Source organism: Rhamphochromis longiceps, linkage group LG2, assembly GCF_057381845.1.
Source record: "Rhamphochromis longiceps isolate RC_006_pf linkage group LG2, R_longiceps_female_GT1.1, whole genome shotgun sequence".
NCBI classification, from domain to species: Eukaryota; Metazoa; Chordata; class Actinopteri; order Cichliformes; family Cichlidae; genus Rhamphochromis; species Rhamphochromis longiceps.
In genome coordinates this window covers 9,900,259-9,926,341 of record NC_140558.1, presented here as the reverse complement: position 1 = coordinate 9,926,341, position 26,083 = coordinate 9,900,259, and the positions used below count along the sequence as shown (strand labels likewise).

Genomic DNA, 26,083 nt, shown 5'->3' with positions numbered 1-26,083 from the left:
TTTCAAACATTTCAAACATGTGCCTTCACAATCATTACAAAATATCATTCCATTATTTGTTTGAAAAGGAGTAGGCTGAAGTATTTACTTATTTGTCCCTACCCCCTCAAGTTTTACCTCTCATTCATTTAATTTTTTTTTGTCTTAAATTAAACAAACAACATATGAAACATATAAACATATGAAGTAAAACAAAACATAACATACATAAATCAAAAACAAGAAATTAGCAAGCCCCACCACAGTATAGTTTCTTTCATATGAAAAATACAGAATGTGTATATTTGCAGATACACAAGTTATGGAAAAACAACAAACCAAAACAAAACAAAAAAACAAAAAAACAACCAAAAAAGAACCGCAACACCATTACCAGCAACATTACCGTCCTGGGTTAACCCCGTTTTCTTCATTCTTATACTTATTTAAAATTAGGTTTTTATATTTTACTTTAAACTGTTTTATGTTTTGACTGTCTTTTATTTCTTCTGTTAGACTGTTCCATAATTTAACTCCTGCAATTGAGATTGACATAGTTCTTAAAGTTGTTCTAGCACTTTGTATTTTTAAATTCCATTTCCCTCTTAAGTTATACCCACCTTCTCTTTCTATGAACAATTTACAGATTTCTTTGGGAAGCAATTTATTTCTGACTTTATACATTATTTGCGCTGTTTTAAGCTTCACCAAGTCTTGGAATTTAATAGCTTGCATTTTGACAAAGAGTGCATTTGTATGGTCCCTGTACCCTACATTATTTATTAATCTAATGGCCCTTTTCTGTATTATAGTTATTGTTTGTGTGTTACTTTTGTATGTGTTTCCCCAGACCTCTAAGTAACTGATTATGTGAGTAATTTCATTCAATAATCTGATACATCCTAAATGATTTGGTGCTCTGATAATTTTGACAGTTGTATATTTTTTATGTTTAACAATAATTTCTGATTTGAGTTCTAGTAGTTCTTACATTCGATGTTGTCTCATTAATCATCTGACAATTCTTCTGACCTCTACAGTTTGGCCTGGGTCTGCCTCTCCACTGTTAGGATAAGAAGATCTTTTGGAACCTTCACTAAAGCTGTTTTTTGTACTGTGATGAGCTCTGAAACCTGACTGGATCTCTTCAAATAAACCATCTTCAGATAAAAGGAAGCTTGGAGATTGGCCTATAATTAGCTAAGACAGTGGCCTTTAAAAATGATCATGAAAGTACTTGAAGGCATGTGGTACATAGCTGATTAACAGTGACAGATTAAATGGTGAGGTGTTTCTTTTATTATGTTTATCTATATGATTGGAGCAGAACTGGTTGAAATGTTATATTAATCACTATGTGCCTCATTGTGGCATTTTAGGGTACTGTATTGCACAGGTACAAAAGTGTGTTGCCCTTTCATATGTGAACACTCAATATGGTTTCTTGAATTTTTATTTCAATTAACTTTGGCCTTGGGCAGTGAGAGTGAAGGTAAAGGTCAAATGCAAGGCCTAATATGTCTTTAAAGCTGTGGATGCGAACAAACCGACACTACCTACTCCCTCCCTTGGGGTGGAGTGGGGGGGGGGGGGTGTTATTATTAAAAAGAGTGTTTGTCAATAAAAGAAAAAAAAACTTATCAATGGATACATCCATGTTTTATATAGAAAAAGACTTCTTGATTGATTAATTCACTGACTGACTGACAGATCAGTGGGATTAATTTATAACATATAATTTATTAGTAAGCATTTAGAGAAACGGCACTCCGGGTGGTTTTGTGTTTTATTGTGAAAGTCTGAAACCGGAGGTGTTCACAATAGTTTCGTCACACTGACAGGTTAGTGTCCTCTGCGGCACGCGAAAGTTTATCCACTCTCTCCGGAACTTCGCAGCTCACCCTCCGAACTGACGTTTGCTGCTCCCGGCTCCGGTACTGACTGACGTGCGGATGTTTCTCTCGAGCACTTTTCAGAACTTTTCTGCGGGATTTGTTAACGTTTGTTAGCCAACTTTAAAAGAGCCGTTTAACGGAGACGCATAGTTTCCGAGCCGCGTAGCTGTGAGTTCATTTTAAACCGGAACTGAGGGGCAAACTAATTAATTTACCATCCACCTGAACGTGACGGAGCTCGTTTTTGTTTTTGACGTCTCGGTTATTCGCTTTATTCCCGCGACATTTCGCTCTTATTTTAACCGGATATCACAGGAAACTTGGAAACTTTCCCGACAACTTGCAGGAAAATGGAGTCTGAAAGCAGATAACATTAAGCGACCAGGGGAAACAGACGTTATTTCCGCTTCATCGGCCGGGTTTTAACGAAACACCTCCGGGACTGTGCGAGCCAGGATGCCCGGAGAGTCCTCCGTCAACTTCGGCGTCCTCCACCGGATTTGTAAGCTGGTGGTGCTGCTCTGTTTTCTCCACATCGCCGTCACTGTGGTCTTCTATGTCCGCTCCTACGATTTCCGCCTCGCCTTCGTTCAGAATCAGCAGTCCAGTAATAACATCCCTAAGATCCAGAATAACAACCCGGTGGTGACCTCCGGACTCGAGCCTGCGAAAGACGGGGATAAAGTCTCCGAAGAGGGGGAAGTCTTGGAGCAGCCGGTGAAGAAGCTGGAGAAATGCCCCGAGACGTCCCCCCTGCTGGGTAAGACTAGCCAGAACCCTGGTTCTGAGGTCCACAGTCTGTTTAAAGGTTTAAAACAGCACAAACCTCGGAGATTGACTAGTTTCGGTCCTCACATTTTAATAGGAAACAGGGCAGTATAATTGTGACAGTATTGGTTTCTGTGACTTAATAACCTATTCAAACAGACTTTAGCTTCAACTACCAAAAACAATAAATATGCTTTTCACGACTCACGATCGTTTACTTTTTAACGGCATAAATGCAGATTACTAACAATTAAAACCAAGCATTTGGGGCTTAAATAGTGTACTTGTTCCCTCCCGACACCTCACTGTATTTCTGTAGCAAGATACTGTACTGCTCCTTTAAGTTTCATCACCAAGAACAAATGAGGTCACTTGAGTGTTTGAATTGTTGTTTTAGAAACGGTTTGTGGAGCTGGATTTTTTTAAATAACTGCCCGAGGTTGGAAATGCTGCCTTATTGCAGGGGTAAGACATTGTTTAAGATCCATCCATCTATTCTCTTGCGCTTATCCTTTTCAGGTTGACGATGCTGTGACAGCATGAGTCGTGGCAGAAAAAAGCAGCACACTGGACATCGTGTCTTCCTTTCCTGACAAAAACTACAGTTAGGGTAGCTTTATCTACTAAACTTAGTTCATACTGGTTGTTATTATTTACGTATGGCACATCACTCTGCTGTGGAGAAGAGGCGCGAGAACAGTTACTCAAAGAGACACCTTCACGTGCTCATCTTGTCCAACAAACAGTCCATACCTCTATGATATTAAATAAATGAAAACGGCACTTGAAGAGTTTAATTCAGAAATGTGGCTGCCTTAAAGCCACATTCCTGTACTCTTTTTGCCTGTTGCACAATCGAGTTACAAATCACTTTCTGTTCCCACTTTATGGCATTAGAGAGCACCTACTTTCAGTGATGCTGGCAGAAATGAAACTTACAGGTTTTAAAAGTATGATCTAAATATGAAGCTCAAGCTTCAGGATCTGCTCCAGTATCAGGATAGGTGAACAGACAAGGCTTTGCAATTTAGCTGAGATCTTTAGACTTGATCAGGTATTTTTCATAGGTTTTACAGCTTTTTATATTGATAAAAGACCCCTCCCTGCAATAGTAATAGATACACAAAGAAAAAAAGGTCACCTTCTGCCTTCTGGTATAGAAATTACTCTCTCCCCCCCCCCCCCCCCCCCCCCCCCCCCCCCCCCAGCGAGTTCAAGGAAGTCTTTTGTGAATGAACAAAAACTTCATATGTTATATTTACAGGACAGTCTGGACAATGAACCGTCAGCAGTTATATTTTCTGTAATTTTACACATTTTGTTATATACTTTCACTGATCCATGATGCAAAATAACTTTGAGATCCCTGGACTAGATTAACCAAATATGTTTTGTGGTACATGATATGTTTTGAAGTGTACCTGGAAATAGCTTAAATGACATCTCGGTCCAAAAATACCTCCTGCCTCCTTCTGTCGTGAGGTCAAAGATAGCTCTGAAGTACAACTGATAAGAACTTGTGCTCTGCCTTCATGCTAACAGTTTGTTACCATGAAAAAGTCATTACAAAAAAAAGATCCAGTGTAACTCCATTCTTCCTCCTTATTAAGGCTTCTCATGTCTGCATCACTATGAATTATGGGACAGCATTATCTCCTTTCCTTCCATAAAGGAGAATTCAAATGACTAATCTTGTCAAATTGCATATGTGTATGAATTTCATGGACACATGCTAAATCTAGCAGTGGGAAAGCTTTAATGTTTGTTTTTTTTTTTTTTTTTTAGTAAACCAATTAGACAGAAAATATTAAAATTTTAATCACTCCTCACAGTCTTAAACCTCAAAAATGTGATTAATTTGCTTTAATAATAAGAGTGCATGCACCTTTGCATTCATGTGCTCCTCGGAGAGCCGGAATCTCCCAAGCTGAGAAATCATTCCTATGATAGTATTGTGCTGATTTTGGCCGAAGAGGATTACTGCCAGTTAATACCTCTTCCAACTCATCTTTGTCTGTGAACGGTTACAAATTACAAACTAAATCCCAAAACAACGAAAAGTTTCAACTTTATTACCATTTTCCCATCATTTATTTTTTAGCCAGCTGGAAACAACTTTTTTCGATATCACATGACCGCGCAGTAAGATTGAAATAACCAAAATGAGAGTAATTGTTGTGTGTGTCGTTACTTTTTAAATAGATGAGGTGGAAGAACACGAGGAGCTGCCTCCATGTTAGGTTTCATGAATCTGTGGGGTTGCAGATGGCTCTAGTTTAAACACCAGAATGGGCTTGATTTATGGGGGAGTTTTGTGTGTTCTTGAGTTCATCTGATTGGAGTCCAAACAGCATTCAGGAGATACAACGTACAGCTGCAGCCAGGTGTTCGGTTACTTTTAAACTTCGTAGTTTTGGCTCACATTAAATCTCAGTGTCATCCAGCTGTGATCTAAAGATCTCTAATAAGGTGTTTCCTCTCTCCTCATGTCTCCTCCTGGTGTGGGGATGTAGTCAGAGGTGCTGGGATGTTCTCCAGATGTGAGATAATGCAAGCCAATCAGAGCCTCTGTACATGCTCCTCCTCTGAGTTTCTGCTGGAGCTCGGGTTTCTGCTAAAGCTGCTTGTCCTCCATGCTTTGTTTGTGAGAAACAGCCGACAGAAGCAGCAGCAGTTTGCAGGCTTACGAGTCTCTGAGGAGGTAGAGTAGAGGAAACCAGATGCTGTCTGTTCACATCTGACCTGAGGTTTCCAGTCCTGAGGCTTCCTTTATAAACACACACATGCAAACACACACACACCTCATGTCAAGGTTGGAATTTATAAGATAAAAAAACGCTTACAGAGCCCCTTTAGCGGAAACATTCAGACCAGCTGGCTCTCGAGTGCGTCTCTCCTCCCATAGACACACTCAATCTCCTCCGTGTTGGACTGCAGCTTGGAGTCCTCGTCTTGTTCTGCAACCTCTGTGACTTTGGCATAGCAGCACCCATGAACCAGTTCGCCAGCCTACTGCAGGTTTTAGCTAGAGTGCTGCAACTAAAAGGAGAGAATCCACATTCATGAGGTGCTTTGCATTTTTGGTTGAATGAGTTGTGTCCATTATGAGGTGGACTGTGGTTTTAAAACAAGTCTGTTCCAAATCACAGGTGCAGACAGTGTTATAAAATATTTTGTAGTGCAGGTACACTTTTAGTACGAGTTCTGTGTTCTCTTTCATAAACGTCCTCTCTGCGTGTTTGTCTGGACTTTCAGTTTGATCAGTTTGTGTAACTTTGATCAGGATGTTTGTTATTAGTCTGATGATCTCACCGTTTCCTCAGCTGTGACCTCTCGGACCCCCTCAGACCTCTCAGATCAGCTCTGTCAGCCCACAGACATTCAGCTTCATCGCACTCTTTGGTTTCTGAGTGCGAACTAGTCTGAACCCATCTTGACTTTTAACTACACAGAGAACTTGTGAAAGTGTGGATTTTTAAAATTGTGACCTCGTACAGACAGCTTTAGAAAATGTGACAGAAAACATACATTTTTAACTGTATTTTCATAAGCTTTATAGCTTTATCTACCCAATATATGGATGTTCATGCTACACAAAAAAGATTGTTTTTTACAATCTACTATAGACATTTATATATTTATTTATTCATTTATTTTTTGCAGTGTGCAATTAATATTCATTGCACACTGTCCATTTTCTTTCTGTTTGAGCCGGATTAAGTTTGCTCTCCTTGGTTATTAATGAGCAGTGAAAATGATCAATGGTTTGACTCTGTGAACTCTGTCAGACATTGTGTCATATAAAGAGGTTTCACTCTACAACACTTATTTGTTTCTGTAAGACCAAAAGCTCCTATTATCCTAACTAATATTTACTCAAGTATTGGGCAGATTACGTGGAGCCACAAGATGGCTCCATGTAATCTACGGTCTGACAGCCAGAGGTCAGTAATGGGTATGTAGGATTAGTCGATTGGTCAGCTGTGGGGTTATTTAGGTCAAGTGACTTGTGTTTGCTCCAATCTCATAGATGGCAAACTGGCTGAAGTGAACCCTCACTATCAAATAGGTTTGAATTTTCACAGTAAAGAAAGACCATTGAAATCCGCTTGTTAAGTGGATATGATTTGCCATTCGCTCTTTCTGGGTCCAAGCGCTCCTTCGGGTTTCAGAATCAAACAAGCACTTAAAAACAGTCCAAATTCTTCTAGCTCCAGTAAAATGATCTGTGCAAGTCTGCTTTTTAAAGACTGCCCTTAAATCTCCTCAAAGACCAGCTTGAATGATCCAGGAGCAAAGTGACATTATCCAGCAGTTTGTATCCATTGGCAGGAAACTTCTCAACTTTTAATTCAACTGAAGACCTACGAGCAGTCCTTTAAAAGCACAAACTGTGATTAGCTAGGAGTGTTGGTAAGTCCAGCATGCTACGGAGGATTGAAAACGTTATGAAGGAGACTCACAACTGTAAATACGGACTCTACACTGTAAAAGTGAATTATTTAGCAATAAAGTCTTTGAAACTTATGACATGCTTATGATTGTTGTTCACTGTATCATAGGGAGAAAATTGAGCCATTGCCCAAACTTTTGTATATGACTGTAAATACTCAGCTCAAGATTAACTCCCCCTTTATAAAAAACAAACAAAACTCCATTAGGATATCTCAAAACTCCTGAAATATGATTGCACGCTGCTCTATTTAACAAATCAAATCTCACACAGGCGTACATCTTTTAATAGCTGACCTTAAATCTTTATCCAGATGGATGACCAACTGAAAGCAGCTTGAAGTGGCTTAAAGATGAACATATTAACATGTGAAACTGTGCTGAAACCACGAGTGGAAGGCTAACAGTGAAGGATGTGGTAAAATGGTTCCAGCTGTGCTCCTGCTTCCTCTGTTAGGGAGTCCTGTTTGGTTTCTGTTGACACGTCATCACACGGTGAGAAATTGTACTCTGGACTTGCAGAGGAGCAGAACATTTTATCTGACATGAGTAGGACTCTGTTCTAGCTGTAGTTTTCTTGGCACTGGTCTAGCATGATGTCACTGTTACAGAGATGTCCGTAACGCGCGGGCAGACATGTTTCCGTGTTCAGGAAAATGACGTGAATATACAGGCTGTATAAAAGTTGTTGACCTGAGATCAGCGTCTAACTGCTCTCTGGATGAAGAGCGCAAATCTTTGTGTGTTAATGAGCTGTTTGGACTTTTGGACGCTTTCTGCAGCAGCATATTTCTCTGATTACACACTGAGAACTGCAGAAGGTTGGAAAATGTTCTGCAGGACAAAAACAGTTTTCTGTCCTGCTGTTTGTGCTCACATCATTTCAGTCAGAATAAACCAGAACAGACTGGAAGAACACGCTGCAGGCATACACAAACACATTTAACCTGTCCTGACGATTATGTGACCAGACTCTTCACAGCAGTTTTCCTCAGATACATTTTACTTCGTCTCTCAGGGGCCGCTCTTTTCATTCATTCAGATATAATGCTTATAACACATCAGAGTTTAATGGGAGGCGGTGCTGGTTATCTTGGTGATATGTTTGGCATGAAAGGACTCCGCATCGTTTGATGGGAATGAAATTTATCACTCACAGAGGGATGAACCCTGAAAATCAAGGTGTGACTGGCTAGTCCAGTTTGCCCAAATTTCATTGTAGCAACTCAAAAGCGGTTCTCAGTAGTTTGTATGCCTCCCCCCCCCCCACCTGCTTGTATGCATGCCTGACAGTGTTGGGCCATGCTCCTGATGAGATGAGATGGTGTCCTGGGTATCACTGAGCTCCTGGACAGTCTGAGTTGCAACTTGGCATAAGCCAAACATAAGTTTTGAGCGCAATCTATCGGATTTAGGTAAGGCAAGTGTGGGGGCCAGTCAGTAGTATCAAATCCTTCATCCTTCAGGAACTGCCTTCATACTCCCGCCACATGAGGCCGGGCATTGTTGTGCACCAGCGGGAACCCAGGGCCCACGGCACCAGTGTATCGCCTGACAACAGGTCCCAGGATTTCATCCTGATATCTAATGGCAGTCAGGGTGCTGTTGCTGAGCCCGTGGAGGTCTGTGCGTCACTCCATAGATATGCCTCTCAGACTATCACTGACCCTACATACTAATACATACGTGCTAAACAATGTTACAGGGAACATATTGTTCTCCACGGCTTCTCCATATGCTTTCACGGCTGTCACATGTGTTCACGGTGAAGCTGCTCTCATCTGTGACGAGCAGGACGCCAGTGGTGGACCTGCCAGTTCTGGTATTCTATGGCTAATGCCATATGGGCTAAGGGCCTTCTATGGCCCTGTCCAGCACTCTCAGGGTACCTGCCTGTCTCCCAGAATATTTGGAATAATTTTTATTCATTAGCTTATCCTACTGTATTTTTCCATGTGGATGTTAGTGAATGAGGCCTAGTTGTTGTATATTTATATATTATTTAACTTTTTGTTTTTCTACACTCTATTTTTTTTTTTTTTTTTTTAAAATAATACTTTGTCTCAGTTTTTTGCCTGTGGGTGAAGCTCTCTGCTGTGGCCACCTGAAAAGGTTGTGCTGATCCTTTACTCTGTAGTCAGACTCTCTGATGTTGGTGTTTGTGTCCTCAGTGGGTCCCCTGCGAGTGGAGTTTAACATTCCTGTAAACCTGGAGCTGATAAAAAAGGAGAACCCCAACGTGCAGCCGGGCGGACGCTTCAAACCCAAAGACTGCGAGGCGCTGCAGAAAGTGGCCATCATCATCCCGTTCCGCAACCGAGAAGAGCACCTTAAGTACTGGCTGTACTATCTGCACCCGATCCTGCAAAGGCAGCAGCTCGACTACGGGATCTACGTCATCAACCAGGTACACTTGCGATGTGTGTTCATACATGAGAACAAAGGGACAATTAAAATCCTGTGTGTATAAGTTCCACTGTTTACTTGACAGGGTGGACTGTTGGCCTCTTTGCGTAAAAATGAAATGAGAGAGAGCATGTTTATCCAGAGTTTGGTTTCACAAATAGTAAAATAATACATCAGGTCTCCTGGCTGTGTGACGCCAGTGTTGGCATGAATGGCTCTTTAGCCTCACAACGCCAGATACATTCCTGGAATTCAAGCTTCAGCTTGTTGCTTACATGAAATAATCAGTTTGGAGACATTAAATACACTGTTGTGTCTGGGTGCTTCCTCCTCACTATCACTCCCCCTTACTGTGCGATGGCAGGAGTTTGTTTTGCAGTGTGCAGCTGTCAGTGATAAAAACAAGTTTATCAAATGTGACTGATGGGGGTGTGTGCAGGGGGTTGATCTTGCTACTTCTGACCAGAAATACCAGTCAGTTAAGCTATTCATGTAGCTAACAGGAATAAACCATTTATAATAAGTCCTCTGTACAAAATCAAACTTTTTATTAATGCAGTAACTACCTTTAAAATTACTGTTGAGTATTAGATTAACAAGAAAAATAAGTAATGAAAGCAAGCCATGGGGTTTAAAAATAAGATGATAATCTTTATTTATTTATTTTTTTGCCTCTTTTTGAACTGGACCCCATCTTATAACTAAAAAGGAGCAGTGGCTATCAGATGTAAAGCTCTTAAAGTTCCTCTTAGGGTGGAGAACAGTGGTTAAAAAAAAGGCTTCAATCCTGGAACAATTAATGAAATACCTTTGAACTTCTCTGTCTACTCTTCAATCACATCATGATTGTTTAACATAAAAATCCACAGGTGGTTCACAGAGTATCTCACAGTAAGAACTCTAAACTTCTTTCTTACGCGAAGCTTCTTCAATCAGCAGAATTTACTGTGAATTCTTGGAAACTGGGAGTGTGATCACTAGTGCTATTGATGTTTGCAGGCCGCAGTGTCACATACTTTTGAGGATTCTGGAAACTGTGTGACTGAAAGACTGGTGGCTTTTGCTTAAGTACACAGAGAGGGTGTGTTCACTGTGTTTTGTGTTGTGCAGAAGGCTTATCAGCACAACACAAACTGGAGCAACACTAACAGCGTTAGTGGCTTTGGAGCTGAAATTCGAGTCGGATCAGTCACCCATCTCAAACAATTTTAGGTTTAGATTGGACTCTGGTTACTAGGAAGATTCATTGTATTGCAGTTACTCCCACCACTTATAGATTACCAGAGGAGTTATTTAACATCTCTCTTAGCAGGACTGAAGTAAATACGCTTAAATCTATTTTAAGCCCAACAAAACCCACTCAGGCAAATTATTATCAAAATAAACTATTGTTGTACAGTTTGATAAGCTGACAGATTCTGCTACTCCAAGATGTAGGTGATGATGATGCGTTTAACTAAACAAACGAATGTGTCTGTGTGACATCAAGTGTTGTGTTTGGATAGTAATGTCTTTTCTCAGCTTCTTAGATCCTGTTCCTGATAAATCCTACAAAGGGAAACAAAACTGAATTGAAATAAAAATTCAAAATTAATAACTCTCATCTGTGTTGATTATTTTTTGATTACTTGAATAAAAGGACAGTTTTTAGTTTTGGGGCTCAGAAGTCACCAGTGTTTCTGGATCTTTGCATAGTTGAAATGTTAAAATGTGTTTACACAGCATCCGGAGAGCTTGTGATATGCAGTAGAGGCCATCAATTAAAAACTTGTTAGAAATTTGTTATTGCTCCCAAATGTTGTTCCTCTGGGCGCTGCTTTCTGCTGTCTGTGTGGGAATAAGAACTTTGCGTATAGTTACAGTCTGCGTGCTTGGTCTGAGGATCTTTGCTGCTTGGTTTGATGAAAGCCAGCCACCAGGCCTCTGAGGACGGATAAGCAAGCTCGGGTGTTATTTACATGTAAATGAGCTGGTGCCCCACCTGCAGACAGAATCAGGGTCAGTTTACACCTACCCAGGTGAACCCAGGTGACCTAACGAATGAATATTCGCTAAATACGTGGGAGTTCATTTGCAGAAAACTTAAATAACAGAGACGAGTAAACACGAGTAAACTAGCACCTGCTTTTCCAGTCAACAAAGACCTCAGTGTTTTGCCTTTCTATACCACGGAACTCTATTCAAATATCTTCTAATTTACCAGCAGTCACTCTGCATGTATCCAAACCTAATCCAAATGTTTCCCAGCCTCCATTCAAATATCTGCTGATTTACCTTCTCTATAGGTATATGCTAACGTAAACATACACAAAACTTAATTTAAGATAAATGCTAATATAACATCGGTCTGCACGTAGGCCAGCAGGAGGCTGTCGCTGATGAAAATTTCACACAATTGAATGGAAGATGACAAACAATAGTTTTGTAATATAATCATTTTAAATTGAAGGGTTTGAATCATAAATATTTAACACTCAGTAAATATATGTGGTGATAGTGACTGTTTACAAACATCATCTGGCACACGCAGCTGTTGTATGTAGTGTGTGTGTGTGTTGTTGTAACTGCATGGACCCCAGTGACTGAAGACTGAACGTCATAGTCAATCACCTGACTGATTTCTGAACTTTCTTCTTCTGCTTTGTTTCTCTGTGTGACTCACAGTTGTTGTTTTTCTCTTTCTTGTGTGTGTGTCCTTCCTCCTCCTCTTCCTCCTCACTGTGCTTATCTTGCTGCCCCTCCTCACCCCTCCAACCTCCCCTCCCTTTGCATGTCAGGCCTTTCTGATCAATGGTTGTGGCCCTGGAGACGCTGAGGCTCAACCCCCGTTTGGTGTTGACTGAGGGGGTCGCACTGGTAATACAGGCTTCCTTCTTCTCTTGTTTTCTATCTGCTCCAACTTGTTTCTACTGTATTTGTTTCCTGTGAAGCTTTACTAACCTCTTTGTGGATCTTTTCATTCTGGCAACAGGAATTTTATCAGTTCCCTTCGGGCGCACTTCTTATTTTTTTGCATGATTACACTTGTTAAAGCATGCTACAGAGCTGCTGTGATGCAGATATCTGCAGCAGCTGCAGATCTCAACTTGCCTTCATGCCTCATGAAGTCACCTGAAGGATCTCTAGCTTTGCGTGCTTGTCAGCTGAAACACAACTCCTTTGTTGGGTTGATTTTGCCCTAAAAATAAATATGTTTAGTTTAGTCTTTTAAAAAGAACGCTTGTTTGGTTAGAGCATTAAAAACTACTTTGTTAAGATTAGTCACTAACAAGAACTCAGTTATGTTTAGGCCCTCCATACACCTTGGTCAGGTTTAGACTTTAGAAACTACCCATTAATTGGCTTCTGTACTTTTGGATGGAAAATCTGAAGATTTACGTTTATGTAGATGTACATCAACCTTCATCTTTAGGCTCCCTTCACACCTGCTCAGTGCTCACGTTTGTTGCGTAATCACCTGAGGTCTGTTTACTGCTCCCATAGAAACCCGAGTTATTATTAGCACAGCAGCAGCAGGCATGAAGTTCTGAAGTTTCTCTCATCCATCCCACGTGGCTGCTCACAGCTCCTTTATTCATCATGAAGGACAACTGGACCAGGATCAGTGAAGGAGTGTTGGATTCACTGCTGGTCTGTTTGTGAACAATGGTCATGAGTACCATTCACAAACAGTTGGAGAATGGCTGCAGTAACAGCATTGTAAGATGGTGAAAGATGTACCCTTAGGTTCTGTCCTCGATTTAGAGATGGTGAGGTCTTCCTCACAGCCCATTGTTCATTCAGTGAGCTTGTTTCAGTTATTATGCAAATATACGGTTTATAATGTTGGGGAAACCCGCAGTCACCTGAGACACTTATGTTACACTTCAATGAGATACTTTTTACCCCCCCCAAAAAAGGCAGAGGTACAGGGAGTGCAGAATTATTAGGCAAATGAGTATTTTGTCCACATCATCCTCTTCATGCATGTTGTCTTACTCCAAGCTGTATAGGCTCGAAAGCCTACTACCAATTAAGCATATTAGGTGATGTGCATCTCTGTAATGAGAAGGGGTGTGGTCTAATGGCATCAACACCCTGTATCAGGTGTGCATAATTATTAGGCAACGTCCTTTCCTTTGGCAAAATGGGTCAAAAGAAGGACTTGACAGGCTCAGAAAAGTCAAAAATAGTGAGATATCTTGCAGAGGGATGCAGCAGTCTCAAAATTGCAAAGCTTCTGAAGCGTGATCATCGAACAATCAAGCGTTTCATTCAAAATAGTCAACAGGGTCGCAAGAAGCGTGTGGAAAAACCAAGGCGCAAACTAACTGCCCATGAACTGAGAAAAGTCAAGCGTGCAGCTGCCAAGATGCCACTTGCCACCAGTTTGGCCATATTTCAGAGCTGCAACATCACTGGAGTGCCCAAAAGCACAAGGTGTGCAATACTCAGAGACATGGCCAAGGTAAGAAAGGCTGAAAGACGACCACCACTGAACAAGACACACAGGCTGAAACGTCAAGACTGGGCCAAGAAATATCTCAAGACTGGTTTTTCTAAGGTTTTATGGACTGATGAAATGAGAGTGAGTCTTGATGGGCCAGATGGATGGGCCCGTGGCTGGATTGGTAAAGGGCAGAGAGCTCCAGTCCGACTCAGACGCCAGCAAGGTGGAGGTGGAGTACTGGTTCGGGCTGGTAACATCAAAGATGAGCTTGTGGGGCCTTTTCGGGGTGAGGATGGAGTCGAGCTCAACTCCCAGTCCTACTGCCAGTTTCTGGAAGACACCTTCTTCAAGCAGTGGTACAGGAAGAAGTCTGCATCCTTCAAGAAAAACATGATTTTCATGCAGGACAATGCTCCATCACACGCGTCCAAGTACTCCACAGCGTGGCTGGCAAGAAAGGGTATAAAAGAAGAAAAACTAATGACATGGCCTCCTTGTTCACCTGATCTGAACCCCATTGAGAACCTGTGGCCCATCATCAAATGTGAGATTTACAAGGAGGGAAAACAGTACACCTCTCTGAACAGTGTCTGGGAGGCTGTGATTGCTGCTGCACGCAATGTTGATGGTGAACAGATCAAAACACTGACAGAATCCATGGATGGCAGGCTTTTGAGTGTCCTTGCAAAGAAAGGTGGCTATATTGGTCGCTGATTTGTTTTTGAATGTCAGAAATGTAGATTTGTGAATGTGGAGATGTTATATTGGTTTCACTGGTAAAAATAAATAATTGAAATGGGTATATATTTGTTTTGTGTTAAGTTGCCTAATAATTATGCACAGTAATAGTCACCTGCACACACAGATATCCCCCTAAAATAGCTCAAACTAAAAACAAACTAAAAACTACTTCCAAAAACATTCAGCTTTGATATTAATGAGTTTTTTGGGTTCATTGAGAACATGGTTGTTGTTCAATAATAAAATTATTCCTCAAAAATACAACTTGCCTAATAATTCTGCACTCCCTGTATTGTTGTCATTCCGCCAGGTGGCCATGTAGTGTAGACATCCAGGTCAAAGGTCAACTTTCCTTAAACTCCCCTAGTGTGCGATAGAAATCCTATCTATTAGGATGTTTTGTTGGGCATTGTGCCTTTGAAGAGTGAAGAGTGTAGACACACAGGATTTTATTTGATCAATGTGACTTGAAGCTGTCAGACCAACTTTATTTACTTTATGGGGTAGTGCAGATGTGTGACTTAAATGTTTTTTATTTATCACCTCGAGGCAGTATGAAGATTTGGGTGGCTGGTAACAAGTCACCGAGGAATCCAGAAGACTCAGTCTAATAGCTTGAATGATCCATCATGCTGGGATTAACTATATTTTTTTTCTAGTTTTCGTCCATCTGTTTAAAGTTTCTGTGCACTGTAATAACCTCTATTTGGAGCAGCTTCGTGCTGTCTTATTGTCCTTAAACGGCTCTTCTGACTTCACTCTCTCTTTGAAGGAAGTCATTTTTTTTCATATGAAGCCGAAAGTACACTAAATGCAAGAAAAATGCTGCAAACTTGCATAAAGTGATTAAGAGTGTAGCAGGAGACTCAAAGTCTGTCACCACTAAATGGGTGATGCAGATTAGGCTGCATTGAAAGTAGCCCCTGTAATCTTATGACACGATAGTCGTACGTCAGCGCAGACATAAACATTTTTAAACCCAGTAAAATTTCATTAAACTGTTTGTGTTGTCTCAAAATCCTGCAATGTTTTAAGGTCATACTGAGCTTTATCTTGTATTACCTCGAGGGAGGCTTTTACGCATATCAGTTTCTGCATATTTGTACAGTTCAAGTTGTCTAACATTCTTCAAACCGGTCGATCAGGAAGCTGCTGTACAAGGAGACAAAAAAACATCATTGTTTGCCTGGTGATGGATTCATTACATTTGATCTATATTATATACTCTACGATACAGGTCAAGTTTGAAAGTGTTTTTTGTGACTAACTTCACACTCTGTTCTTTAACCAGTGCTGCACTTTTAACCCCGTGATTACCTGTGTGTGTGTCAGGATGGCGACGAGACCTTCAACAGAGCCAAGCTGCTGAACATTGGCTACGCGGAGGCCTTGAAGGAGTACGATTACAACTGCTTCGTCTTCAGCGATGTCGACCTCATCCCCATGGACGACCGCAACACCTACAAGTGCTTCAGCCAGCCTCGTCACCTGTCTGTGTCCATGGACAAGTTCGGCTTCAGGTGAGACGCCACAGGAAATAAAGGGATGAGAAACTTAAACGACAGTTACGCTATGGAAAACTGAATGGAGGTGCAAGACAAGCAGATTTATTGTGACCATCTCCAATGAACTTGGGATCTCGTTGATTTGAAGTGATTACTTCAAAGTCGGGGACCAGGTCTGCAATAACTTGCACTCTACTGTTGTCTTCAAAGCAACTTTAGTGCATCGAGATGGGACGGAGTTAGTCTGCTATTAGTGATAAAAACTGTGATTGGAAATCATTTGCTGTCTACATTCACAGAAATTCATATGTACTTCTTACAGTCAAAGTCCAGTCAGAACCTCGTAGATTTAGAACAGAAGTTCAGAAATTCCTCCATTTTACACGTGTACTTACAGACAGACAGTAATGGTTTATCAATTTCTTGTAACCTGACCCTGTTATTGAGGATCTCTTTGTCATGCTTTGAGCTGATGGTGTCAAACTCTGTTCTGTTGAGGTCAGCTGAGAGAGGCACAGTATGTGCCGTATACCTGTCAGATACATGTTTTGGGAGGAGACTTTTAAAGGAGTCGTGTTTATCTCAGCTATGTAACCCAAGGTCGAACACAAGGTCAGGCAGAATTATCTCATGATTAGTTCATAACAATACCCTGGAACTGTAAAAAATGACCCCTGCTTGCATGCATTTAGAAGTTTTTGAGGAAAAACATCCTCTTCCTTTTTCTTGCTGGATCCTCCAGCCTGTCTGACTGCATTGCAACACAGGAGAGGCTGTGCAGCTGCTGACTGTAATGCTGTGTTTGAGGCTGGGATAATTATATAACACAAAAGTGATTGAACTCATTAGTCACAGTTTTGGAGTACAAGAGACTTGCTGCTGGAGATAAATTAAAAAAAAAAAGCCTCCTTGAAGCATTCCTAGCTGAGAAATGAGGGTCTTTTTTTTTTTCTTTCTAAAAATCCTTGTCTTTGGTCTCGCTGTGAGATGTGAAACGAAAGTGCCATTTTTGGCATCGGATCATCCCGCAGAGCTGACGTGTCAGTACTCAGGTCTGGATGTGCTCAGCACTGAATCTGTATTGTGGGCCGGGTTAATCGTGCAGACAGTGTGTAGTTCTAGTGAAGAGAACAGACAGACTTTGAAACCACTGAGAAAGAGGTGGGTACTGAAAGAAAACCTCCCTTCCTGTTTCCTGTCACCGCTGTCCCTGAGCAGCAGCATTTCCTGTCAGGAAGCCCAAAGAAGCTGATGTGTGTCATTTCACCTCCTGCTGTTGTTCTGTGAAAAACAGGCTGAGCATGGAAGGAAAAAATGTCCACTGTCACTCAGATCACGACACGAAGTGTTTACACAAAACTGCTTTGTACAAATACAGGATGGTAACTGGTTATGAGAACAAGTGAAAGCTGCTTCCTCTATGCTCTGCAGGCTGCAGCTGAGTGAGGCCTTATCATGTCCAGCTTTATGTTTTTCTTCTTGACTTTATTAGAGTCACTTTGCACGATTCACAGTTTAGAATAATAATAATTTACCTTATATTAGGCCTTGGTGCAGTCCCTCAGTTCATGCTTTGTCTGAAATGAGCCATTTTAGCTCCTCTGCCTTTAATATCCAAGATCGATCATGTCGGTCAGCTTTAATGACCTGTTTGTCCTCTGCAGGTTACCGTACAATCAGTATTTTGGAGGCGTCTCCTCGTTGAGTAAAGAGCAATACTTGAAGATCAACGGCTTTCCCAACAACTATTGGGGCTGGGGAGGAGAGGACGATGACATCTACAACAGGTACATTTTCTGCTTTACATGCTGCAGCGGACTCGCTCGTGTCATTACAAACGCATCACATTAGGGCTGCTCAATTAATCGAATTTTAATCACGATTACGATCTGGGCTTTCAACAATCATTAAAAATGACTGAGCCGATTATTAGCCCCTCCCTCATTTATCCGCAACACCTTAAAGGCCGGTCCGTGAAAATATTGTCGGGCATAAACCGTCCGTGGCGCAAAAAAGGTTGGAGACCGCTGATTAAGAGGACCCGAGGGAAGCTCGGAAAGCTAAGCAGAAGTTATTTGGAGAGTGACTGCCGTTGGTTGAAAAGAGAGTTTAAAAGAAAAAAAAACTTCAGTGGTGTTGCACACTATTTTATATTATTTTTTAAAGTCATTATTCAATACATTGTTATTGTTAACCCTTTAAAGCCGGTCAGAGCTGCACGCTCCGTTTTGTGTAACTATTTTTAAATCCCTGTAGAACCTGAACTGTGTAAGCTAGCGCAATAATTTGTTTTGCATATGAAACTTACATCTTATGCCATCAGCTTGTCCTCGGTCACGGTTTCCTTCCACATAAAGCTTTGCAAAAATTGCATAAAAAGCGCTTGCAGGAACAAAAACATAATATTCCAGAAACACGCTTTGCCGATCCGATCAGCTGTTCGTAACACTTCCCACATTGAAACAGACGTCACCGCTAACTATCGCATGTCCGCCATTTCCTGCCCGAAACCGGAAGTGACGTCATTTTCGCGGAAAATGTAGTTGTTTTTTTTAACTTGTAGGCCTTAAAAGCCTATACTGGTCATGTTTGACTTTTCTGAATAGTTTCTGGGATGCTTGCACTGCTGGAAATAGTTTATTTTGATGCACATGCTGTTTTCTTTGCAAATTTGCATCATAGGATTGTTTTTGTTTTTCCTGCAGTATATAAAAATTGCTGTATCTCCAAAATAAAACTATGAAGACACTCAAAATAAATTTCCTGTTGTTGTAAACTATTTTTTCCAACTTTTTTGTATTTAAAGTTTTGAGGGATAAGCCTCTTAAATTTCTCCAAGTAGAAATATATGTAAAAAAACAAAAACGATTTTCAATTTTTTTTGTAGTTTATTGCACTTTTTTGCAATTAATGTAGTTACTATGGACTTAATGCATACATATTATTAAAATATGGGCTATAACAGTTGTATAGCAACTTGAAATGCTCCCACAAATGGCACTACAACATGTAAAAAAATAATATAAGCTCTGGCGGACTTGGTTCTATGGTAGGTCGTTAGGGTTAAATAAATATCGTCAAATAATCGAGATCTCAATTTCAGTGAAAATAATCGTGATTATCATTTTTGCCATAATCGAGCCGCCCTACATCACATACCGTCTTTATACACATGTCACATGATCCACAGTCTACAGGTCAACCACAGCTCCAGTGTCAGTTTTTATGTGTCTGAGGCTTTTATTTGATTTGAATTGACAGCAAATATGTGTTGTTATCCACTCATCAGCTAATGAATCATCATAAAAATGAATAAATATGTGCATGAAAATTACCCACGTTTGAAAAGAACATTTTTATATGGGGCAAAAAGGAAATATGTAACATTTACAAACACTTGGAAAAGATTATATTATAAAATATATTATAAAATTATGAAGAAAAAAAAAATGCATGCCTGGACAATAATAACATTTTTTTTTTAATTACCAAAAAATAATTCAATGCTACAAATTAATTATTACCATCTTTATTATATTTAAAAAATATAAATCAAAGAAAGACAGTTTAAATATATTCTTTTAAAAAAACTGTTGTGTTTTCAGGGTGGCATCTAAAGGAATGTCCATCTCCAGAGCCACCGGTGAAATCGGGAAGTGCCGCATGATCCGACACAACAGAGACAAGATGAATGATCCAAACCCACAGAGGTGCAGACCCAAATCATCTTCACACAACTCTGCTTGTTATACCAGACACACACAACACACACTGTCGTTTATTCTGCATGATGACAGGGAGTCACGCTGGAGTACACCCACTCCTGAACTGTTTTCACTTCATATAAAACTTGTCACATGAGATTTAATTTCATTAATTTCATTTCCAATGTTATTCCTCACTGTTGCATACTTTGGAAATATAACATTGACTTTCACTGCTATGCCGATGATCCGCTGCAGTGTATTTCTTCCAAACCCAGTTTCTCCCTTCCACCCATCTCTCTTTGATTGCTTTAAGAAGATTAACCAAAGTTCTCTGATTTTCTCAAACTCAGTGGTAATAAAATAGAAGCTCCACCTGTCAGCACAGATTCCACTTCAACTAAATCCTACAGGTTTTCCATTAATATTGATGACAACTCCATCCTTCTCTCCACTCAGGTTAAGAGTCTGGGTGTCATCCTCGACAGTACTTTATTAATCTTCCACTTAAGCAACATCAGTCATCTCTATCCCATCATCATCCTCCATGCTGCTGCCACGATTAGTCGACTAGTCACGATTACGTCGACTATCAAAATCATTGATGACTAATTTAATAGTCGGCGCATCGTTTGAAGCTTTGTAAGATCCCAAAAGACGCAGGAATAAGTAGTAGGATTTAAGAGTGTAATAACGGACTGAAACAGAAGATGGCAGCACTGCATGTACAAGGATGCCAGCTGCCGTTAAAACCCAAAGAAGAAGAAGCAGCGTCCGGTATCGTAGCTGTGTCCAAATTCAGGAACTGCATCCTCCTGTGACCGCATTTGTAGGCCGATTACGTTACAGTGACACGACGAAGACTGTCCAAATTCGAAGACTCCCGACAAATGCGGCCGACAAATGCGCCCTTAATTTCCCCAGATTTGAAGGATGGGTCGGGTGTATACTTCGTGGCCAAACCTATCCCAGAATTCATAGCGCGGCCCTGCTCAGTTTCCAACAATGGCGGCAGCTAGTTAGTTTTGATATTTGATATTTTAATTATTCTTTCTGGGTCACAAAATAAACATTTAACATATTTTCAGGCGAGAATGTAGCTGTGTAAACTTCAAATATCTGCTCAGTTTATCAAGACACCACATATAGGGCTGGGTATCGTCACTGATTTCTAGAATCGATTCAATTCCGATTCACAAGGTCCCGAATCGATTCGATTTGATTCGATTTAAATCTGGGAAATTTTGACAGTCAGAAATATTATAATTCAGATCAGTACATTTACATATTTTTGTATCAATAAAAAGGAAGCTGACACACGCAAGACTTTATCACAGGTGTAAGCGTCACAGCAGATGCCTTTGTGTCAAAGTAGCTGAAGATAAAACACAGAAAAACATGAAGGTGATTTTCCTGGCCTGGGATTTTATAAAAATATTCTGCAGTACATCAAAAACGAAAGAAAACCATTAATCAACATATGAACATTACCTCTGACGTTACAGCGGTTTTATTAGAGACACGGTTAAGCGTTTTGCATTTTGAATAATTTTAAAAAGTTTAAATTTGTTCAGTATTGAACAGCAGAAATTAGGTTTTCTTTTCGGAAGAATATAAAAGGGAAAAAACAGCGGCTGACAGCACTGTAAACAACAGTAGACTTTGCGTAACAAGCAAGCGAATAATGAAGAAAGGGAAACTGTTCTTGAAGTACAGAGAGAGAGAGAGAGAGGGGGGAGGGAGAGAGAGAGCTGTGCATCGCGGTGGAAGCAAAACAGTAAAAGTCAGAGTGAATTCATGACGATGTTTATGTGAAGCGTTTGGATCTTCTTTTGCTGCTGGTTCGGTCAATATTGTTTGGAGAGAGATCAAACTAACAGCTTTAGAATCGGCTCATTAAGGGCGTGAACACAAAGCGCGGACCCGCCGACAGATCAGAATCAGCGAGCTGTCGGCTTTCAGCCCCGACTGTGAGAAAGGCAACATCTGATTCTGATCCGCGGGTCGCGCTGTGTGTTTAAGTCTATGTGCAGAATCCGTGTTCCTGCTCTCATTTACTGTCTTAACTGTTTGGTGGTTCTTGAAATTTTGTGAGATGTCACCAGAGATTCTGGCATTTTGGGCAAAATAAATTTATATTAAAAAAATCGATTCAGGATTTTAATGAATCGATTTTACGTTATCCAAGCCAGAATCGATTTTAATCAATGAATCTATTATAAAAACCCACCCCTAACCACATATTTTCAAAAGCGCTCCGACGTTTTCGGAGACGTCTGTTACCCACTAGCTCGATAGCTAGCCGGGGTTCAAGGCTCACTAGAGCTCGTGAAAACATCGAACTCTTGGTAAATCGTTTTCAGACCCACCGCCGTCTTTCGCTACTCAGGTTAAACATGATATATGAGTCACTTAGATAACTTAAAATGTTATTGTTTGGTTTTTTTTAGTATTTTATTTGTTCCTGAGTAAATCGGTTTGGCTGAGATTAAAGTTATAGTTTTTACACAGCTGAATAAACATCAAGCAGACAACTGATTATCAGAAGTGTGAGATGCTCGAGAATATTCTCCGGTGTCCTGTTATATTTTAGATAGCAAGGAGCAGACGGCTGCGTTTATTAAACTCCACCAAGACAATCTGCTAATTTCATTAAAATTGAATAAACTATCATCTTGTCTTTATTTTTAGTTAGCACATACCTTAAACACTCAAAGCTGTAAGCTAATGATAGTTATATAAGAGCAGATCCATGCTGGTGCAGTAAGCTGTACGTTTTACGTCCAATGGATGCATGATCTGATTAGTCGACTCATGGCAAAAATAATCGGTGACTAGTCGACTATCAAAATAATCGTTTGTGGCAGCCCTACCCTCAATGCTGCTGTCATCCTTGTCCATGGCTTTGTCACTTTTTGGATGAATTATTGTAATTCTCTTCTCTTTGGTCTCCCTAACAAGTCCCTTGATGAACTCCAGAATTCTGCAGCCTTGATCGTAACTCGCCCACACCCTCAGAGAGCACATCACCTCTGTGTTTCAGCCACCTCACTGGCTGCCTGTAGTGTCTAGAATCACTTTTAAAATATTGCTTTTCACTTTCAAATCTCTCCATAACCTGGCTCCTCCCTGCTTGTGTTGCTAGTCCCTTCCGCTCCCTTATGTCTTCTTCTGATACTCACCTTATTGTTCCCCGCACCCATCTCACCACTTTTGGGAACAGAGCTTTGAGCTGCTCTGTTCCCCAGCTCGGAAATTCACTTCCACCTGATATTAGAAACACAGGCTCTTTTCCCTTATTCAATTCAAAACTAAAAATGCATCTTCAAACTGGCTCACTCTCTTTAAACATCGACTCCAATTATTGTCTAATGGTGTTTTGTTTTTTTGTTTTTTTAAATCCTTTTTACTCTTTGTCTTCTATGCTTTGAACACTGACCTTGGGTTTTAGTAAGGTGCCCACAAAAAATGTGTTATTATTGTTGTCAGTACTGTTAGGTCTACACTTATAGACCTCGCTGACTCAGAGACTTATTCCCGTGAACAAAGCAAGACGAACAGAGATCGATCGGTTTTAACTTGCGCATGGGGAGCCCAGTTGGAATCTTAGAGCTGTGAGTTCTGCACCCAACCTCAGAGGCCTCCAACTCTGGCCCCCTCCTGCAGAACATATGTCGTGTGTGTCCGCAACAGTGAACGTGTGATGTGTGTGTGTGTGTGAGCATGTGATGTGATCAGTGAAAAGTGAATGTATGTCTGTGTAGAAAACAGAGGTGAGCATTCATGCTAAAGACCTAATCATCTTGCACACTGACAACCATAATGATCCACAATTGTCTAACAAGTACCATTACTCATCAATATTTATACTGCTAATTAAAATGATGGCTAAATGTGGTTTTAAGAGTGAGGCTGTTGGTTCTGAAGGGTCTGGATGCTGTTTTTGGTTCCAGGTTTAACCGGATTGCTCACACTCGAGAGACCATGTACAAAGACGGCATAAACTCTCTGAATTACCAGGTGGTGAGCATCCAGAAGCTTGACCTTTTCACTATGATCGCCGTGGATGTGGGAAAGCCATGAAGGATCTGTGGCACTGGGACCAGGCTGAAATTCACACCGTGCCTCTGACACTTGAAGCTTTAAGTTCTGGTTCTGCTCCAGAACTACTGGACTGTTTCCATGATTTTTCTTTTTTTTGTTTTTTGGGTTTTTGCACAAACAGACTCATGGTTTGTGGAGTTTTTTCGGGGCCTTAAGGACTCATTTCTGATTGGTCAGCTGGAACCAATCAGCTCCCACCATCTGTGCGTCAGACGCTGCTGCTGGGATATTTCCTAAACAAGACTTTTGTTTTGAAAATCAGACAATCAGAGCGGCCCTCAGGGTCATGTGGTCTGGGCTTTACTGCTGGAGGATTAGGGGTTATTGAGTGTGTCTGTTTTACCTTTTTTAAAAATCAGGTTTTCAATCAGTGATCAATGTTTCTTTTCTTTTTACAGCCAAAGTTTAATCCAAAATGAAACAAGAGTCTGTTCCTCAATAGATTCTATTACTAATTAATCAGCACTGATTGATTATCTGCTCGTTTTGATTCCAACAAAACAGGAAAAAAAAGAAAAATGATAGATTATCGGTGATGGTTGGTTTCTCTGTTGACTGATTAGCTGTACTTCATTTTGATTGATTGATTGTATCTCTAAGTGTCCTTATTGGTACCAAAGACTTTACTGATCCTGTGGATGAGGTCAACTGACTGCTGGACAAGTTCGTTTGATTATTGATGACACATATTGATTCAGTGTGTGTTATCTGTCCTGCATGTTCATTTGTGTCTGCAGACCAGTCTCCTCCTCACTCTGTGAACAAATCACCTGTAAATGTGCCTTAGTGGTGGGACTGGTGGAGAAGCCAGTGTATGAATGTGTGGGTTCTTTTTGTTTTGTTTTTTTCCCCTTTTAATATGCCATGTGTATGTTCTTCTTTGTGTCTTGTTTCACTCGGTGTTTGTGGTGTTGTCTCTGTGGGTCATGCTGTGCTGTAGATAATCATTTCCAGGGTGGAGGTCAGCCTGACCCACAGAGATGAAACGTGAATGGGAACACAGCAGGCTAGAAAAAAAGAAAAGGTAATGATCCTTTTAAAAGCACTAAATTCAGATTCATAAAACCAGTTAAATTAATAAATACCTGAAATCAGATTTCTGTCCTGCTGCAGTGATTTTGGCTATAATATGTTTCTGTATGTGGACATTAAAGATGATGTGTTGGGCTTTTCATTGTTTCCTCTATTTGGATTCCTTTCCTGTAATGCAAACAGCATTTCACAATTTAAAAAAAAATTAAGTAAATAAAGAATTATTTGGTTTCCCTGCACCATTAATATGCTTTGATGCTTCTTAGAAGATTATAAAAGCTTTTGCTACTGAAAAACAGGTTTTTTAGTTAAATGTTATTCACAGAAGCCCCGCCCAACTGCTCTTTCTGACTCGGAAAGCTTATTTAACGTTTGAATCTGTTTTGCCTGAAAAAGAAAGACACTATAGTCCTGTCTTCCTGTCTTCACCCCCCAACTTGTTGCTGCAGATGGCTACCCCTGCCAGTGCCTGATTCTGCAGGAGGTTGTCTGACATTGGGGTTTTCGTAAGCTGTAAGCCATAATCATCAACATTATAAAAAAAATAAAGGCTTGAAATATCTTTCTTCATATGTAATGAGTCTATATCATATATTAGTTTGACTTTTTAAGTTAAATTACTGAAATAAAATAACTTTTGCAAATCTTCAAATTTTTCAAGTTTCAGGAAATTCTATCCAAATTCAATAAAAGCTGTGCCTCCGAAGCATAACAGAAAAGGAACTTTGCTTGGATTAAAAAACATTTTACGCCAGTAAATGAGGGAAAGTGATACAGTCCTAAAAGCAAATATTTAAAATCACAGCTTAAAACTGACCACTGCATGTACAGAATCATTAGAAACAAAGTTACAGGGCAACTTAACAAATTTCTTCCTCGAGATCAGAACACAACAGAGAAATACTAAATTACTGTGGAAAAGTATTAATCAGAGAGCACCTGAAAAATATATCCATACAACTTCAAGTAAACTGGGCCATACAAAATGAGTCTCGTTTTTGTAAACAGTTTTAATGACTATTTTATTAATGTTTGTTATTAATATTTTATTAATAAAGTTTGCAGAAA

The 26,083-nt window shown here is 40.3% G+C and overlaps 1 protein-coding gene across 1 annotated transcript; it reads left to right on the top strand.

Annotated features, from left to right (window-relative positions):
- The first annotated feature begins 1,813 nt into the window (after positions 1 to 1,813).
- b4galt1l (DP-Gal:betaGlcNAc beta 1,4- galactosyltransferase, polypeptide 1, like) lies at positions 1,814 to 25,153 on the top strand. Its single transcript, XM_085417184.1, has 6 exons — positions 1,814 to 2,634; positions 9,266 to 9,501; positions 16,003 to 16,190; positions 17,840 to 17,962; positions 19,781 to 19,885; positions 23,833 to 25,153. Exons 1-6 carry the CDS (start codon positions 2,331 to 2,333, stop codon positions 23,960 to 23,962), a joined length of 1,086 nt encoding a protein of 361 aa, XP_085273310.1. The 5' UTR covers positions 1,814 to 2,330; the 3' UTR covers positions 23,963 to 25,153.
- Positions 25,154 to 26,083: the final 930 nt, after the last annotated feature.

Excerpts from the sequence above, each read along its gene's own strand:
- b4galt1l (XM_085417184.1), top strand. The coding sequence starts at position 2,331 with ATGCCCGGAGAGTCCTCCGTCAACTTCGGCGTCCTCCACCGGATTTGT. Across the intron at positions 2,635-9,265 it reads CGAGACGTCCCCCCTGCTGG|TGGGTCCCCTGCGAGTGGAG; the intron begins GTAAGACTAGCC and ends TTGTGTCCTCAG. Across the intron at positions 16,191-17,839 it reads ATGGACAAGTTCGGCTTCAG|GTTACCGTACAATCAGTATT; the intron begins GTGAGACGCCAC and ends TGTCCTCTGCAG.